The sequence below is a fragment of the Vombatus ursinus genome, unplaced genomic scaffold, assembly GCF_900497805.2.
Source record: "Vombatus ursinus unplaced genomic scaffold, bare-nosed wombat genome assembly UNPS02009770.1, whole genome shotgun sequence".
Classification (NCBI taxonomy): Eukaryota; Metazoa; Chordata; class Mammalia; order Diprotodontia; family Vombatidae; genus Vombatus; species Vombatus ursinus.
This window is the reverse complement of record NW_020949548.1, coordinates 18613966-18633305: the sequence shown is the minus strand read 5'-3', so window position 1 is coordinate 18633305 and position 19340 is coordinate 18613966. Positions and strand designations below refer to the sequence as shown.

The following is a 19340-nucleotide window of genomic DNA, read 5'->3' as shown; positions in this document are numbered from 1 at the left end:
CTACTCAGTCACCAATCCATCTCCCCATTTGTCCTCTGTTCTTTACACTCCATTATTCTTACCTTTGTTAAAATAGTCACAGTCATAAGCTGAAAAAGAGAAAGAGAGAGAGAAATGTCTCCAGAGACCCTTCTAAGGGAACGGTTTCTAGGATGGGGTCTCAGTGAACACTCCCCTAAACTCTGGGTTCCCCTTTTGTCTGTGCTCCAGGTATCAGGACACAGGGCCTGACATTCTACCTCTCTTAACTCTGCAAATTGTATCATCAAGAGAATGGGGGTGTTTAGTGAAGAGAAAGGAAGGTGGGGAGGGGGGAGTAACTGCCATTCAAATGTTTGAAGGATTGTCATATTGAAGAGGGATTAGACTTGTTTTACCTGTTCTCTAAATAGGAAAGAAGCTGCTTATATACACGTTGTCTTCCCTATTAGAATGGAAACTCCTTGAGGACAGGCATTGCTTTCTCTTTTTCTTTGTAACCCTTAGCACTGTACTTGGCAGGTAGTTAGTGTTTAATAAATACTTGTTGATTGACTTGCCAATGGAATTATAGAGGGGTCTGATTTCAGTTCAGTATAAATGATTTTAGCTCAATATAGATGAAAACTTACTATCCATCTATAGAAAATGCTTACCATACAAAAATGAAATACTGCCTTGTTAGATAGTGAACTTCCCATCATTTGACAAACTCAAGCAGAGATTGTCAGGAAAGCTGTAGAAAGAGGGGTTTCTTGCCCGAACTAGGAAGGTCTGAGAATTTATGATTCTCAAGGCTCATTCCAGCACAAATCACCTACTCAGAATTCCGTAGCTTAGAAGAGAAATACCTGAGCTCTGGGCACCCTCTACTGGTCACAATAGGGTACCACAGTCATTCAAGAGAGCAGTCAATCAACAAGCATCTATTATAATAGGGCCGTGTGGGATGTGGGGAAATTCCAGATTAGCAGCACATAGCTCAGGGCCCCCTCTAGGCAGAGAATTGGTCATTGGCTCTAGAAAAGTGGGGCACAGAATGAAGTCACTGATGGCAATGCAGTCCTGACCAATGAGTGTGAAAAAAAGGAGAACCTTGAAGTTCTGAAAGTCCAACACTAGCAATGCATTTATAGAGGTGAGGCAATGCCTTTCATTATCATTCCCGAAGCCCTAGGTTGTAATGCTGTATCTACCTGTATCCACATGACTGTATGAGCTTGGGTCTATAATCTCTACAGGTCTAAGTTTCCCCATCTATATAATGTCAGGGACACTAAATAATCTCCATTGATCTTCTTAGCTCAGTTTATGGTTTCTAGAGCCACCTGCCCCCCCAAAAAAACCCTTGTTCTACAGGAATTTCAGGCAGCACTGGGATTCATGATTCTTGTTGCCCTTGGAGCCACCCTACACAGATGGGTCAAGAACCCAGACAGGAGAGGACTTGCTCAGGATTTGCCCAATGCAGACACTCACGGCAGAGGCGGGGAGAGCGCCAGTCAATAGCAATCCCATGCTGGCAGCACTGGTGGGCATAGGCAGATAAGCTTGTACACAGGCATTCACAGTCTCCTCCTCGGCTACAGCCACATGTGTCTGTCAAGCAATTGGAATAAAACCAGGTGACATCCACCTGAGGGACACAAAAAAGGACCAAAGTAGAAACCATTAAGTTGATTCTCTGGGACAGCTACCAAGGAGAGCAGGAAGGAGGGGGTAGATGAGTGGAAGAGCCCTGCCACCCCCTTGAGGCAATTCAGATTCTTCAAACCAGCTGACCACAAGGGGGCAGACTTAGGGACTACCTGGAGGAAAGGACCACTCTGAGATTCCAAAAAAAGGAACTGTCCAGGACTTGGCAACTAACCTGGTCCTCAGAGCAAATCAATCCAGAAAATCCAGCCCTCTTCCCTGATAAATGTTCTATTGGTTCCAAGGTTCAGAGACTGGAATTAGGAGACAGAGGAGTATGACAGGCTGCTCACAGAAGGCTAAGGAATGGCTTAATATTGACCCTCAAGGCTGTGCAGTGTTATCACCAAGCTGGGTAGCCAATCATTTTAAATAGGATTAAAAGACATTTTTACGCTGTAGCATACAGAATATTGGATAGCTATTAGAGCCTTCTAAAAGAGAAAGGAAACAAAAGTGGTATGGATTGAATGTCCTTGAAGTCTAGAGACACAGATTTAGAGTGTCTGGAGTGGATTAGATGCACCCCTCCCCCAAGAAGTGCCTGAGGCCAGCATCTTGGACCTCTGGCCTTACTCACCACAGGGTGGCAGGTTTCAAACACCTCACTCAGCAGAATGCTGCATTCCTTCTTAGCAAATGGCTCCCGCAGGGGGTTTAAGCTACATGGATCTCGAGGATCAGAGCTATCTGGGCACTAAGAACAAGAAGGCAGGATTCAGCGACCAGTACTCCTCCCCCATCCTCCAACCAGTCAGAGACTTCAGGGGAAGAGATGACAGAAAACACTGATTTCAGCACAAGTCACCAGCCTCTGGATGAAACGTACCTCTTTCTGCTAAAATACTCTAAGCTACTAACAAGCTGTTAATGGCATGGGTTATATCCATCCTTGGATTTGATCAATAAGTTCCAATGATATGGTTGGTTGGTTGTTGTCCTTCATTATCAAAGAGAACTAAAACCACATCACTGTGTTAGAATCAAGGTACAGTGTGTCCAGTTGTGGCTGATCAGACCAATACGAGCTTAGAAGGCTCTACCACAAATAGTCGGGCACAAATAGTCCACATGAACATTTAAAGAATAGATGTCTCTAAATTTGCCCATCTCACGTTTCTTTTGACCTACTACAAATCTGTTTTGCTTAAAAACCAAAACACATTCTTTGATGTGGGCATGCATTCTGGGTGGTCCTGTGCCACTGACTCCCATGTCACTCAATTGATTCCAAGGAAGAAGCCAGATGGAAAGTCTCAAAGATCATTCTGAACAATGGGCTAGTCCATCATTACTATTCCACCAAACTAGTGGATGAGGGAGATATGGGATGCTCATTTGGTGAGGGGGGGGTACCTGTATAATCAGCCCACTGCCTTGAATCAGGGCAATGACCAGGGAGGCGGCATTTCCAGGTAAGAGTTCTTAGTTGACTTTAAATATAGGGATGTGGACTGGACTCAGAGAAATCTCTGATGAAGAAATTCCCTCTCCTGATACAAGCAGAACCAAAAAATTCTCTTGTTGCCTATGGCACTGAGAGATTGAATGGCTTGCCTAGGATAATCCTGTTAGTATGAGTGAGGGGCAAGACTTGAAACTCAGGTATTCCTAACACTGAGGATAGTGTTCTATCCAGTGTGGCACACTGCCTCTTGCTAATTTTCAAACCAAATCCCAGTTAACTATGACTTTTTCATCTTCAACAGATTTTATTAAGTATCAGCTGTGAGCAGAGTAATGGAGAAGGTATAAAGTCTAAGTAAGTCACAGAACCTTCCCCTCGTGGAATTCACAGTCTAGGAAAGGGATAAGACATCATTATATAAATGTTCAAAAAGTTTTAGTGCATATCTAAAACTAAAAAATATTAAGATTAAAGGCTGCCCTAAGACCTCTAGGACATCCTATATAAAAAGTGCATTAGAAAGGCATATTAATAATAGCTAGCATTTACACAGTGTTTTACTTATGTTATCTCAATTGCAAAGTGCTTTATATATGTTATTTCATCCTCACAACCATTCTGTAAGGTAAGTGCTAGTATTATTCCCATTTTACAGATGAGGAAACTGAGACACAGAGAGATGAAATGGGTTTCTCAGAGTCACACAGCTACAAAGTACCTGAGGCAGAATTTGAACTTAGGTCTTACTGACTCCAAATTCTTTGTTCTATCCACTGCTTCATCTAGCTACCTAATAAAACAAAGTGGTTTGTAAGTCTGAGAGAGAAGAGTGGTTGGATATTCTTGGTTCAGGAAATTAATTGGTGGTGAGAGCATTGGCTGACTGATCCATGTTTCTTGTTATGTACCTTGCATTGGAATGTATGTAAAAGTCCTTTTGAATTATTACTATAATGACACATGCCTTTCCCATATGGTCACTCACTAATTCTCTTGGGTTCATAAGCAGTTGTTTGAATAGATGATGACCTTGAACTGGTCTTTGGAACCTGAATATGGTCTTAGGGTGAAAGGCTGTGGAGGACTGAAAAATGGCACAGGTTCTATCTAGAGAAAGAGCAAGCTCAGAGGGTATTTACCTCTACTGCAGCCCAGCTGTTGCCAAACTCCTGGGGATTTGTAAGCTCCAAGTTCTCCGGGGTCATCATCTCATTGACTGTTTTCAAGTCAAAGTTCCCACAAAGCCCAGCCAGCATCCCCTGAAGAAAAGCAGAGATCACTCACCACTAACTAGTCCAGGGATCTTTCATAGGCACAAGGGTCAATCATAAACCTGTCCCTCCCTTCTTGTGAGCTCTGATATATTTTCAAATATTTCATAATTCAAAATTTTAAAAAATTAGACCTTTATGATCATGCAACAATCCCAAAATCTACCCACAACCTGGGGCAAGGAGAGGGTAAGAAGGGTGAAAAATGAGAGGTAGGGATTATAGAAAGATTGGAAAAGATGAAAAGGTACAGAGAATCTACAATTCTAAAATGTTAGAGCTAGAAAGGACTCTAGAAATTAGATTCAATTCAATCTAGATTCAATTCCATCTTATAGATGAAGAAACTGAGGCCCCAAGAAAGGAAATTACTCAAGTCTTCAATGAGTTAGTGGCAAGACTGAGATTGGAACCCAAGTCTCAACTCTCAGTGAAGAGTCAAAATGATTTCTAAGTGTGAAATTGAAAAGTGATACTTCACTTTATCTTGTAATATTTTAATAAGGCTTAGTCAATTTATCATGTATTAATGATCAATCAGCTATGTATTGATTGCCCCTCTCATTATGTGAGCTGGAGCTCCCTCAAACCTGCAACTAAAATCTGTGAATTTACTGACCATGGAGAGAGATGAGTCTCATAGGATGTTTGCCTACCATGAGACTTTCAAAAGGATGTTAGTCAGCGCGGTGTTTTTCCCATTTCCATAGCTATGGAAATCCCCTCTCTGAATCAAGTCAAATGTAAACCCTTCCTTCATCTCTCTGTGTCAGACCAATCATAGTCTTAGCTTAGTTTACATCACTGGACTATTTTTGTACTGCTACCTTCTTAACGTGTGTGTGTGTGTGTGTGTGTGTGTGTGTGTGTGTGTGTGTGTAGCTTCTCTGATTGTCAGATGCAACCTTGGCTACAGAGGAATCTTGGGTCCCTTTTATTTGCAATTGTTAGCCTTGCTAATAAATTTATCATGCATAGAACTTTGTGCCGCAGTTTCTCATTATCACAGATTTTTATCACAACGTAAGTTTCTTCTAGCTCTAATATTTTATATGGAAAGGGAATTGAAGAAGGGGTAGAATCTAAAGAGGGGATATCAAAGAAATTCAGGGAATTAGAATTAGGATGAGGAGAAGTAGACAAGGAAGTGGTAAAGGAAAGAGGGGCAGACCATCTTCATCAAGGCCCCAGGTCCAGATGATCAGCTAAAGAAGGAAAGTTTGATTTCTGAGTGAGTTAGAAAATTGAGGGCAGAGATGTTTTCATTTGTATCTTTATATTTCCAGTGCCTAGCAGATTGCCTTACAATTAATAAATGCTCATTGAATTTAATTGAATTGAGTTCTATTGTCCTGCTGTTGGACTGGAGATCCAAGGTCACAGGTCACCAACTCCATGGTTTTGCCTACCTGCCACTGAGGCCCCATCTGCACGTGCACCGTGGTCTGTTGGTCCCACAGAAGAGTGATGTGCTCATGAGGAAAATGCACCAGGGTGAAAAATCCCACTCGCCACATGTGTATCTCCTGATTTTCATCTAGGAAGCTCACAGGGCTCTGTTTGGAATGGTCAATCAATCACTACTGCGGGTAAATTTTATTGCACTGTTTTAACCTACCCCTATAAGACTGAGAAAAAACTTGTTGCTTAGAGACCAGATATATTTAATACTTCACTCAGGATGTCCAGGTTATGCTAATCACAGAAACCTTCCAGGGGAGTGGAGATTGCTACAAGAAATGTAAGGAGTTTTGTCCCATTATATCTCAAGCAACCTACATGTCTTATCTGGAAACTACCTCCATGCTGACCAGCTGTTGTTTCCTTGTTCCTTTATTTGAACTCTATATAATGTGTAACTCATAGAGATTTGGGGGAGTGGCCCATTCCTTTTTTGGCACCCCCTCTGCTGGATGACTTAATAAACTTCTTTCTAAAACTTTTTTCACTTTGCATTTGATATAAGCCAATAATTTGGTGTCAGAAGTGGGATCCCTGATGGCTGACCAAAGAAACCCAAAGGCTTACCTAGACCATGGACACTGATAAGTCTCCATCATCTCAGGATCAAGGGGAGCAGGCTAACACTTTTTTTGCTTTCCCCTCTTGCAAACAACTTAATAAACTTCATTCTAATTTTTTTTCAGTTCTGGGCTTGTTCTCAACTGATAATACCTAAGAATATTTCTGAGTTCCCCAGGCCTAGTAAGGTACTCTGGGGACCCCCAATCAGGCATCTGGCACTACTGGACAAGTCTCCAGCCTGTGGCTACACTTTTTGCCTCCTTAACAGAACCTTTACTGTTGGAACATTGGTTCTCTCATCATTTACACAGCCCTTACCTCCATCTGTCAGTCCTTGTCCCTAGTCAGTCCAACTTAAACACACACACCTATCTAATATGAAGATGTTTATGAAGTATGAGTGAGAAGTGTTAAAAATGATTTCTCTTGGTAATCTGTGTCTTGGAGACTAAGAGCTCCCTCCTGTTAGCCTTCTGACCAAAATTCTTCAGAAAGACATCTCTGATAATGAGATTGCATAGTTTGGCCTCATAGTTTGAATGTCCTAGTCAGGCCTCCAATTTGCCCTCTCCCTGGTCCTTAGCCTAGTTTTCAGTCCTGCCTGTACCACCAGCACTGGACAAGACCAATAAGATAAGAAGTGAGGAAAGCTAATGACTCTGCCATAATAAGGTGGGATCAGGTAGAGCTGAGGAAGCAGTCCTAGCTGTCTCTGCCCTCCCACCCTCACCCCAAGTCTGACTACAGCCAAAGTCAAGCAGGACAGCAGGCTCTAAAGCGGCCTTTAACAAGCCTCTGGTAGGTTTCACTGCCCATTGGCAAGGCTTCCCACCACACTCTGGACAACCATAAGACCAGTGAGGTCCCAGATCACCCAAGGGGGTTCCATTTCCCAAACCATAAAGCAGATATGATCAGGGGACCCGGCAGGTAATGGAAAGCACAGTTGCATTTCCATTAAAGGACTATGTCTCTTGGAGCCTTGGAGTCAGGGCCTGCTTGGTAGTCTGGGCAAAGAGGTCTATGGCAGGCACAGGTCCCTGCAGTTGTCATTGTCTTGTCTGTCTTTCTGTTCACCCTACTCCTCTCACTCCTTTACTTCTAAGGCTCTGGCCTCCGTTTTGCAACCTGACCTTGACTCACAGAAGGTCAAAGATCATGGGAGCATAGATGTGGAGTGGAAAAGGGATTGGCCACCACATCTGAGATCCTCATTTCACAGATTAGGAAACTAAAGTTAATTAACTTGCTCAAGGTCACAAAGCTAATAAAGATCTGAGGCAGGTTTTCAACCCAGGTATTCCTACTCTAAACCCAGGACTTTATCCACTACACCATACTGCCTTTCAAATCGTACATGAAAGAAACCTTACCTAGCCTGCCCTTCTCCTTTAAGAGAAGTAACAGAGAACTAGAAAGAAGAAAAGACTCAATTAAAATTGCATGGGACCAGAATTCAGGTCTCCTGACTCCCCTTCTATTCGAGCTATTGCTTCACATTGCAATCCTAATGTATGGGGTCTGCTGACTCCTGTGCTGCTGAGCTGACCTGCCATTTTGACATTGACTTCCATGATCCTAATCTCAGTTTGACCTGCCTCTGATTAACTTCAATTCAGTGCAGGAGAGACAAGCCCAAGCATCCCCCATATGACACCTGTTCTATGTATTCCCCTGTCTCTCTACCATGGCATCACCAAGGCTCAACCTTACAGGATTGCCTGTGTCATCATCAAACACAAGTAGAGAATTCCCAACGTTGATGGAAATAAATTTCCTGCAGATGATTCCAGTATTGTAGCAGTTTACGTTTTCCATAATGACGGAGAAGCTGAAATTTGATGTACTCTAAGAGAAAAATGAGAAAAAAACACAATTCCAACAGAAGCACAGAAGACATACTGCTGGTCCAGGCTAGCCTTGAGCTAAGCCAGTTTTTTGACTCTACCTCACCAGTCTACACTTCCTTCCCTCCCTCCTACACTTCCCTACCACTATCACATTGACACAGTTTCCCTGGTCAATTCACCCCTGCTAAGGTGTTAGCTGATAAAGTTATCAGGGAATCCCCAAATTAGGGTCTACTCTCTCCCCAAAATATCTGTGTGACCTCTCCTAAGTACACCTGTGTTTTGATAGGGGACAGCTGAAAACATAAAGTTATAATGGCAAAAGAACAGTGTTGCTAATACTTTGAGACAGAGGGTCTACCTTAAATTACTACTCAGGTAGTCATCCATTCTCTTTACACATAAAGCTGACCCTGACTACAGGCCCTTGAAATTCATTCCCATTCTTATGGGCACTGTGCCCCATGCCCAGACCTGGGCTCAGGCAGAGACTCAATCAATACCAGATTTTTACCACAATACCACTCGGCCCTTAGATCTCCCAAGTGATTCATAGAAGACCACTGTGGGACAGAAGCTCCAGACATGCTTACCTTCACCAGGTGCACTTTACAGGTCCCCACAAAATCAAATGGGAGCCCATCAAATGTTCGATAGTGTCGGTCACCATAAGTGGTACAAGTGGCGGGGCAGGGATGGAAAGTACACTGAAAGGAGCCGTGTTGGCACACACTGGAAGGGAAAGGAGGCTCACTGGCAACATAGTTCAGCTATATTTACATTGTGCCTATCCTTCTGGTTGACTAATTATCATGCCATCTTTTCCACTCATATTTCTTGTCCCCTCTTAGATAATGGCCCTGTCACACAAGTATATATCGCCACACAAACACACACACATACACATATACCCTATCTCCTCTCTTTCTCTCTCTCTCTCTCTCTCTCTCTGTCTCTCTCTCTCTATCTCTATCTCTCCCCTCCCCCCCAAATAAGGAAGATAAAAATTGGCCTCTTGAAAAAGAAATTCCTTAGTTCAATGGGGGTGAATTAATTATGCAAAGCAGGCTTATTAATGGAAGGAGAATGGATTGTTCTAGGGGTTACAGACACACCAGGCACACATCAGCTCTTTGCTCAACTTGATTTTCTCTGAAACCTGGCCACATGGGGAGGGGTCTTCTGCACAGGGAAGAGGGGAGGCTAGGTAAGACACCTAGGAGACATCTAACTTAACTAGCATTATTATGCTTATTGTCATGTGCTCCTCCCCTTTGTCTCTCTTTGCATCTCCCCTGCCACAACCACTAGGCATTCAGTGTACATAGAAAATACTTAATAAATGAACTGAATCTCAGGCAGGTTGGGGTTCCACCAGCCTGACCCAGCCAAGCCCAGACTCTTTCCTAAGGTAACAGGATCTCCCAGCCCCTCTCTGTGGGTCTTGTGCCTTGATCTGACCTCCCAGAACTAGAGAAAAGGAAATGAACTCAGTCCCACAGATCTGGTGGAGGGTGGGAGGAGAAGGGTTCAGGGGGAGGGAGGAGAACAACAGGTCTCCTAATGCTACTGCTGTCAGTGGCTGAGTGAGAGCCATGCTTCTATCCAGATCCCCAAGGTGGGAGGACAGAACCGCTGAAGGCAGCTGAAAAACATGACTTTGTTTCACCTGCCCACCAAGTAGAGATGGAGTAGGGGTGGCAGAGCAGTTGGCCAGAGCATCCACCAGGGTCAGGATGGATGGAGAAGATGGAAACTGAGGCATGAGGGGCACAGTGGATAGAGCACCAGCCCTGAAGTCAGGAGGACCTGAGTTCAAATCTGGCCTCAGACCAAATACTTGACACTTACTAGCTGTGTGACCCTGGGCAAGTCACTTAACCCCAATTGCCTCGAACAAAAAAAAAAGAAACTGAGGACATGACAAGAGGTAAAGGAAGTCAGCACTGGAGCAGGGAGATGCTGAGAGTGGGCATGGCTGAGATTTGTCTGGGAATGAGGCAGTGGGGTGAGGCATCTAGCAACAGCTCAGCAACTGTGAAAAGGCCTGAAAACCCCTAGAATGTGAGGGACCCCTAGAGGACACCTGAAGAGGGCAATGGCAATGACTCCCTGCCTTTGGGTCTAGTGCAATTGCAGAGGGAAATGGGGAAGTTACTGTTTCTGCCTCTCAAGACAAGGGAGGGGGCAGGTGACAAATCCAGGACATGGGCCAGGTAGACTGGCCCCAGGCCTGAAACAGGGATGGGGTGCTATAGGCACCCCTATAGGCATTTAGGGTTTTCTGAAACTGGAAGTGACCTTAAAGATCCAGTAATCCAGCCTTCCTACTTTACAGATGATGAAACCAAGGGAAGACGGAAGATTGGAAACTTTCACAGGAGGACTTTGCAGCTTTCTCAAGGATGCCAAGGTTATGAGCTAGGCAATTCTCAGGCATCTTTTAAAAATCCTAGTAGCGAATGATGGGGAAGGCCAACTAATGTGGACCCAAGGGAATAATCAACCAAGACTTACCTTCTCAACTATGGTCCTCTAGCCTTGGCCCCAGAGCAGAGCCACTCAAATTGGTCACCTCAAGTTTCATGTTATGGGATCCAAGTTGCCCACACACACACACACACACACACACACACAAATGCAGATGTGCAGACACATACACATGTACACACAGAAGGGCAATGAGAGGAAAAGGAAAATCTGCCAAGCAGCCCAGAGAGCCCCAGGTGACCCTGCAAAGCGCACAGACCCTAAGGGATGGGCTATCAGAAGAGTGACTGCCTTCAGCTTACCAGGTGTGGCAGGAAGAATTGACCATATCCCCAGGGAAGTATTCCTTCCCCTTCCAGGAACATGGGCACTCGTCCGGCACAAAGCATTCATTCCCATGTTTCACCAACCTGTGGACACACAAGTGGACACAGGCTTAGACATCAGGTGTCTACATCTCCTAAGAGGTGGAGCCCATACCCCAGAAGTCTGGCCACAGCCCTAGCCAGACCTCCAGCTTCTCCAGCATCTGGACTTCCCGATTCCCAGAAGTCACTGGTGACCACCTGGCTGAATAGAGTGTACCTCTAGCCCCAAACCAGTTACAGGCCCAGCTTCTTGCTGCTACCCAAGGTGTGCTCCAACTCCTGGCACACCCATGATACCAGTGCTTTGCTATGTCAACGCTCTCTCTCCCAACACACACTGTCCTCTCTAATCAGCAATGTAATTCTCTTCATACTTACTGGGTTTCTACTTCTAGACAGTAGGGTCCATGCTAGTGGCTGATGAATACAAAGGACATATAATGAACTGTATTGTGACTTAGTCTTTAAGTTTACAAGCAATGCTCTTAGGAGCATTTTGTAAGATAGGTAGAACAAGTATTACTTTTCCCATTTTATAGAAAAGTAAACTGAGGCCCAGAGAGGTCATCTGATTGCCTGAGACCACACAGTATATTTCCAAAAGCTTTCTGACTCCAACCTATTCTTTCTACCCCTCCACCATGCTACCTCTTTCAAAGACTTGATTTCTTCCTTCAGGAAGCCATCTCACTTTCCTTCCACTGGTCACTTTCCATCCTACCAGAGCCTCTCTCCAGTAAGCCAGAGGAACTGTATTCTTTACTCAGTAAGGGCGTGATTATACTGGAGCACAACCAGCCAGATCTCTAGTCCTTCCAGTGCTCTTGGGAAATGGTATAAAGGCATAAAGCCAGGTGAAAGTTAATGGTTCTGGGACTGAGTTCCTGGGCCTCATTTGTACAAGCTGCTAGCAACCTGATAATTAGGAGTAGGTTATGTCACCAAAGGAGGTTGAAAGAAATTATTATTAATAGCCAATGATTTGAGGAGATCCAGAGGTCCCCCTTTTTCTATAGTCCTCATTTCAAAGTTCAGTCTCTTGAAGAGAATTACTAATAATGAGATTAAATTAACTCTCCTCAATCTTGGTCAGACCTCACCCAACCTTCTACTCAGGTTTGGGTGGGGATAAATTCTTTGAATAGATTGCCCAAGGCTGGGTAACTTAGAAGTAAATAACATAATCAAAGTTTATTAGAATAGGTCCAGCCTCTCATTGTAATATTCATTTTCTCTCACTAATTGTTAACCAATCAGAGTTGATTGCCACCCTTAGGAACACCCCTTTTCCAAGGGTATATAACTATGAACAAGACACCCTGATGGCCTTTGGCATTCAAGAGTGCCACTGACTTCTTATCAAAATTCTAGCATTATTAACAAAATAACTAGTTACTCAGAAATTATGTCTCTCAAACTTTTTAAACATCACAAAGCTTAAGAAATGCCAGTGAATAAATGAGTGCCTTCTGGAATGCCATCATTGCTACTAGAAAGGACAAGTCAACTCCCCAGTTGTTCCACTAACCCTCCCTGTGACTTCCCAAACCAAAACATCTCTCTCAAGTGACCATTCTAATATGTATGTTGTTCCCTCCTCTTCGAATATAAGCTTTCTCGAGGCTGAAATTGTCTTGGTTTTATATTTTTAGAACAAAATAGGACTCAAATGCTTTTTCTTTTATTTATTTATTCATTCATTCATTCATTCATTCACTCATTCATTCTCCTAGACATCCTTACAAGAGCATCACCTGTCTGAGATGGGATAATCACACACTCAATCCTGTACTGGGTTCTCCACTAATCCAACCGGTATGTTTGTCTAGATGAGTACTTAGACATATTGAATGGATGTGAATATGTGTCTGTGGGTACAATGCACTCGACTACATGTATGTTTTGGGATAGGCAGCATGTATACACAGCTACAGCCCACTACTGAGGGCTCACGACAAGCACACACAGATTAACCATCAGGTCATCCATCCCATGTTTGGGAGCCTAGGGATGGCAGGGGCATGCCAGAACCTGGATTGTGCCTTTGAATTTCCATGTTTCTGCCCAGTTCTAGGCACAGAAGAGGTCTTTGCACCAATTCTTGCAGGTATTTAATCCCAACCCCCTCCCTCAGGTCCCTTCTTGACCCCTATTGCCTCTATTTACACAAGGGTGAACCAATTTTTATTTGATTTGTAGGCTCAGGTTTGAGCCCTGGCAACCTCCAGAGGCCACAAGCTCCCATTTCTGTTGTCCTGAGTGGTGAATGTCTCTTGGCACACTACTTCTAGAAGGCCCCAACCAAGCTTTACTTCATTCCCAACTCTCCAGTCACCTTTTGTACAGTCTTGCCAACTGCCTTGCTATAGTACCCACATCCTAACTCCCTTCTCCCCCCAGTGATGGAACCAGGATCAAATCAATTCTATTATTTTCACTACAAGCTACTCTGCCATGGCTTATTCCCCATCCCTGAAACTTTCAGAACTAAAATGCCCCCCATCTTTAGCCGTCTCTTCCCTATGTGTGCTTTCTTTCACTATTAAAACTTAACCTTCTTGAAGGCAGGGCCGGTATTTGCTTTTAAATTTGTATCCCCATGGCTTAGCACAGTGTTTGGCACATAGCAAGGGATGAATAAGTGCTTTTTCATTCATTCTTTCATTCATTCATTCATTCATTCATCCATCCATCCATCCTTCCATCCATCCATATTGCTCTAAACAGACTTCTAGGAAGCAACTGCCCAGGCTTTTGGCCCTATGCCAGAGGCATTTCTTCTTTTATTTCTGTTTCACGGCCTGAGTCAGGCCCTAACACTCATCAAGGTGACAGATGACATTAGCACAGGCTAAAGGATGCAGTTTAAAGACTATAGATCAGGCCTTAGACCTGCCAAGTTAGACAGGCTGAACTTTAATAAATAATAAAATCTCTCATCAGACATCTCATCCCAGGGACAGGTCATAAAATGTCTTCTTTATGAGAATACAGGAAGAACAATCCTAGGGCCTCTTGTAATCTCAGAATACAGCATTCACATACATAGGACACATGGAGTTCAGCATATATGTTCCCTGTGCACACACAGAGAGCATGACTTGGAAAACACTAGATAGCCAGGTGGCTCAGTGGATGGAGAAGAAATCTTTCTCCAGACACCTACTAGCTATGTGAGCCTGCCCAAGTCCCTTGACCTTTCTCTGCCTCAGTTTCCTCGCCTGTAAAATGGGCATAATAATAGCACCTACCTTACAGGATCATTGTGAGAAAATGAGATATTACATGTCAAGTGCTTTGTAAACCTTAAAGTTCTATGTAGATACTGTCCATTTCATAGTGATTATTATTAATGTATATGCTATACATCCTTGTGCAGGCACACGAGACAGCTGGTTCCATAAACCTGAATACAGAAAAGGTGAAACTAAGAAGTTACCTGGAATTCCAGCTAAAATGGAAGAGTTTGAGATGGGAAGAGAAGGGAAACAATCAAAGGGCAAACAGAGGCGGGGTCTGGCCCCTGTTCTCTATATAAGGATTAAACTTGCCCTCCTTAGCCCCAGTGAAAAACAGGGAAACAGAGGTATAGGAAGGCAATTTTCAACTTGCTTGACAAAAGGAAAAATTTCCTAATAATCAGAGCTGTACCAAATCAGAATGGGCTGTTTTGGGAGATGGTGAGTTCCCCCTTGATGGAGGTATTTAAGTGAAGGCTGAATGCTCCCTTGATCAGGGATGAGATTTCATGCCCTCTGAGATCGCTTCCAGTCCTAAGGTTCTAAGAGCTTATGACTCTATGCTATAGACCTGACCTGGGAGCAATGACCCAATAGGACCTCCAAAATCACCCAGCCCAAGAGGCTGGCCAGAACATTTCCACGACTACTCCCCAGGGCACAGTGCCCTAAACATATCCAACAATCAATCCAGAGACAAGTATGCAGGGATGCCAAGAGGGGCATGTCCCTGGACTCCAAGTCAGCCACCTACAGACCCAGCCTGGGCATCCTTTAATGTAGGGGTTCTTAACCTTTTTTTATTGTTCTGGATCCCTTTGGCAATCCAGTGAAGCCTAGGAATGCCTTCTCATAATAATGTTCTTAAATGAATGAAATTTTTTAAAGGATTAAAAAGAAAACATTTACATTGAAATATAGTTATAAATTTTATTTTAATTCACTGACCTTGGTTAAGAATCCCTGTCATATAACACTTACTACTTGTGTGACCCTGGGCAAGTCACTTAACCCCATTGCCTAGTCAAAAAAAAAAAGAAAAAAAGAATCCCTGTCATAGAGGAAAAGATGCTACTGAAAACAATATTCTTCATCAGGGGTCATGGGGCAGAGGAACTCTTGCCATGTGCCTGTTAAAAGAGTTTCCCTTCTATGCCCAGACCAAAATCTATACTGTCAGCAGCAGCCATTGGGCATCCTCCTGTCCCTAGAGTCAGGCAACTGGGACTAGACAAGGCAAAATGGAAATTACAGGGTGGGGTCAGAGAAAGAAATCTAGAACCATAGAACATCTGAGCTGGAAGGAGCCCCGGAGGAGATGGTCTTATCATAGGATCATAGGCTTAGAGATAGAAGTGACCTTAGAGGACATGGATTCCAAGCCCTTCATTTTACATTTGAAGAAACAGAGGCAGCGTGTTTAAGAGCCCAGGTCCCATAGGTAGTAAGGGCAGATCCTGGGTCTTCCTAATTCCAAGTCCAGTGTCCTACAGGCTACACTGTGCTATAAATAAGGAAAGACATTCAGAGATGAGAAGTGACTTTGCCTGAAGTCACACAATAAATTGGTGGCAAAGCTAAGACTAGAACCCAGACATCCTGACTCCTAAATCAGTGATCTTTTCACTACCCCATGCAGCCTCTTCTGGGATTCTCTAGGTAGGAACAAAGAATCTAAGAATTTTAGAATTGAAAGGGGCCTTGGCCGCCATCTGGTCTGGCACAAACTTGAAAAAGAATCCTTATTACAATAAACCTGAAAAGTGGTCATCCAGTCTGCCTGAAGAATTCTAAGGAAGGGAAACCCTTTGGCATTTGCCCAAAGGGTGCCAGTACTTATCTGATCTTGGCAACATCCCCCAGGTATATAAGATCATCATTAGGCATATAAGCATTTCTCAGGCTCTGTCTGCCCACCACCACTCCAAAAAAAAAAAATCTCTCCGATTTATAGCCATCCCTCTGGAGAAAGAACTCCCATCATTATTACTCCTTTCAGTAGAAAGAGAAAACCGGGAGAGAAGCGACCACCCAGTCAAGGCCAGTCTATCAAGCAATGGTGCTCCATTGCTATCAGGAAACCACCCAGCCCCAGCCATCCTGATGTTCCGCCCCAATTGGTGCCTGAATTCCATTATCATGGCTTCATTCCTTGGGACTAATTCACTGTCTCCTATTAAAAATATAAATGGATCCAAGAGGGAGAAAATCAAACCTGAATATCAATCAGAAACATCTTCATGTGAATTGCCACTGGAGGCATTTGAACACCCCTCCTTCCTGGCAAATCTGCATTCCTGAAACATAGATCTGGCCATGTCATTCTCCTGCTCAATAATCTTTAATGGCTTCTAATTACCTCTAAGATAAATTGCAAAGTTCTTAGGCTGTCATTCAAAGCCCTCCACAATCTAGTTAAAGTCTTGTTTCATATGATTTCCCTTCAATCATTCTTTATTTCATTCAGGTTATCCCCTTTACACAATATTCCCATCTCCTGTCTCCCTATCTTTGCATATATGGCTTCCCTTATGCCTGAAATGCATTCCCTCCTCATGCTATTTTTTTTTTAATACGCATGGATATGTGATTTCCTGACTAGACTGTAAAGCTCCTTGGGGGTAGAAACAGTTTTCACTTCTATCTTTGTATCTATCTTGCCTAGCAAAGTGTTAGGTATAAAGTAGTCATTTAATAAACGTTTGTTTATTGGCTGAGAATTGACTTTCAGAATTCCTCATTTCCTGCAAGGCTCAGTTCAAATGTGACTTCCTATATGAGCCCTTTCCTACTTATTCCAAGTATAATAGAGACAGCAGAGTTGGATACATACCCTTGGGGACAGGTACAGCCTGAGACACAGGGTCCGTGGGCAGGCACAGTCAGGTTCAGCAGCTGGTGCTCGCATGTCCTCTCTCTGCTCAGGGCAAGGTCAGCATGGGGGTCGGTACAGTTCACAAAGACCTGGCCCAGAGGGCAGGCAGAGACTGAAAGATAATTAGGGCAATAAGGGACAGGGGATCTAGATACTAGGAGGTAACAGGAAACATGCCTTAAACTTGGTTCACAGGATGGGGAAGGGATGAACCTCTGGCACAGTTCTAGAGGCCCCTAGCATCTAGGACTTGAGAAAACGCAATCCAGATCTGTCAAAGATCACCATTCTTTTCCCACTCCATACTCATCCTCTCTCCCAGATCCAGAATGCTTTGTGGCTATCTTACTTAAGGAACAACCATCAAACAGAAAAGAGAAATTTCCATAAGACTTTAAATCACCCGAACCCCTGTAATATACAGTGTGTAAGGCAACGCTTGGGACACATTAAAACCCCAAAAGAGGAGAGAATGTCATGTGAATCCCCAGAAGGGGAACTTAAGATCCCTTAAAGATTCCCTCCTCTCCTCTGCCTATTCAAATCCTCTTCATCCATTGAAGACCAAATCAAATCACACTACCTCCAAGAAGCCCTCCTTGACTATTTCAACTTACACCCTAATCTTTGACTCTCTTCTGATCCCCTCACATATAGTCTCTACTCTACTGTTTACAATTATTCTTTTATTATATTTCTTTTTGTCACCTCAATTAGACGAGAGTGGGGGTGGGGGATGAGCATGAGAGTTCTTTTGTAACCTCTGTCCAAAGTTCCAACTAGGCTTGAATCTATCAAGGGAAGCAACTGACTGAATAACAAACATATATGTATGGGATATGAGAGTTTAAGGAACCAAGACCTACAGGGAGAGATATCTAGATTTGCCTCGAAATTACTAAGAAGCAGAATCATAGGTCTCTCTTTTCAGGTGAAAGATTCCTCAGAGCTGAAAGGAAAAAACAGCTGCTGCTGCTGTGTATATGTGTTTGTGTGTGTGTTGGAGCTGGGTGGAGTGGGAGAATATGATGATTTTTTTAAAATGTCATAGAATTAAAAGTTTAGAGCTGGAACAGACCTTAGAAGCCATTGAGTCTCACCTCATTTTACAGAAGAGGATACTGAGGCTCAGACAGATTAAGTGATTTGCCCAGGGCCACACAGTTAGTATGCACCTGAGGTAGGATTTTAATGAACTACACACACATATGCATACACATAAGCACACCAGCAAAGGTTTTTTAACATAATGGAGTTAAGTTCCACATTTAATACCTATGCAATTCTGACCAAGTCACTTCCCCTCTGTGTGCCTCAGTTTCCTCATCTGTAAAATAAGAAGGTTGATTTGACATTCTCCATGATCCCTTCTAGCTTTAAACCCTAGGAACCCATGTCTGTGTAACTACGGCCAGACAAGGTCCATGAAGTTACTTGACAGATGTGTTTCTACTCTGTGTCCCTATACCTGTCAGTCAGTCCTGGTACACCACTCCCCCAGCCCCACCCCTACCCCACCCTGCTCACAGCTCTACCTCCGAGTGGAATCTTATTTGTATTCCCAATGCTTAGCACAATACCGGCACATAGTAGGTGTTTAATAAATGTTTACTCTAATGTATAATAATGTAATCCCACTCCATTCCCTTCAGGACAGTGCAGATTGCTCTCCCAGTACAAAGATTTTATTACGGTCCCCCTCAATGGTTAGCTCATTATGGTGCAATGGAAAGAGGGCTGGCTTTGGAGTTGGAGGACCTGAGTTCAAATCTAAGTTCTGCCCCTAACTACTTATTTGGCCTTGGGCAAATCTTTTCAATTTTCTTTGTCTCAAACACTTTACCTGAAAAATGAGGAGTCATCTGGACTCTAAAAATGAGGAGTCTAATGGCCCAGATGACCTCAGAAATCCTTTCTGTCTCTAGAACTGCGATCCTATGACCCGAGCTGCCCCCTCCTCCTGTATTCCCCCAACCTTACCTGGTGCTCGGCTGTCACAACTCATGACTCCGTCTATGCAGTGACTTCAAAAAAAAGAGATTCCGTGAGTCAAACAGTGGGAGAGACCCAAAGGAGGGCAGAAAGGACTGCCTACACACACACACACACACACACACACACACACACACACACACACACA

General features: G+C 43.6%; 1 protein-coding gene across 1 annotated transcript in view; it reads right to left on the bottom strand.

Annotated features, from left to right (window-relative positions):
* The window catches only part of OTOG (otogelin), a 132509-nt gene that overhangs the window by 77257 nt on the left and 35912 nt on the right, over positions 1-19340 (bottom strand). Inside the window, exons 23-32 of the mRNA XM_027852660.1 lie at positions 19181-19224; positions 17159-17312; positions 11021-11128; positions 8822-8960; positions 8092-8226; positions 5763-5909; positions 4222-4341; positions 2255-2371; positions 1459-1615; positions 63-89 (exon numbers count right to left, since the gene is read on the bottom strand). Of these exons, the coding sequence (XP_027708461.1) occupies positions 63-89; positions 1459-1615; positions 2255-2371; positions 4222-4341; positions 5763-5909; positions 8092-8226; positions 8822-8960; positions 11021-11128; positions 17159-17312; positions 19181-19224 (1148 nt within the window). The remainder of the gene's footprint in view (positions 1-62; positions 90-1458; positions 1616-2254; positions 2372-4221; positions 4342-5762; positions 5910-8091; positions 8227-8821; positions 8961-11020; positions 11129-17158; positions 17313-19180; positions 19225-19340) is intronic.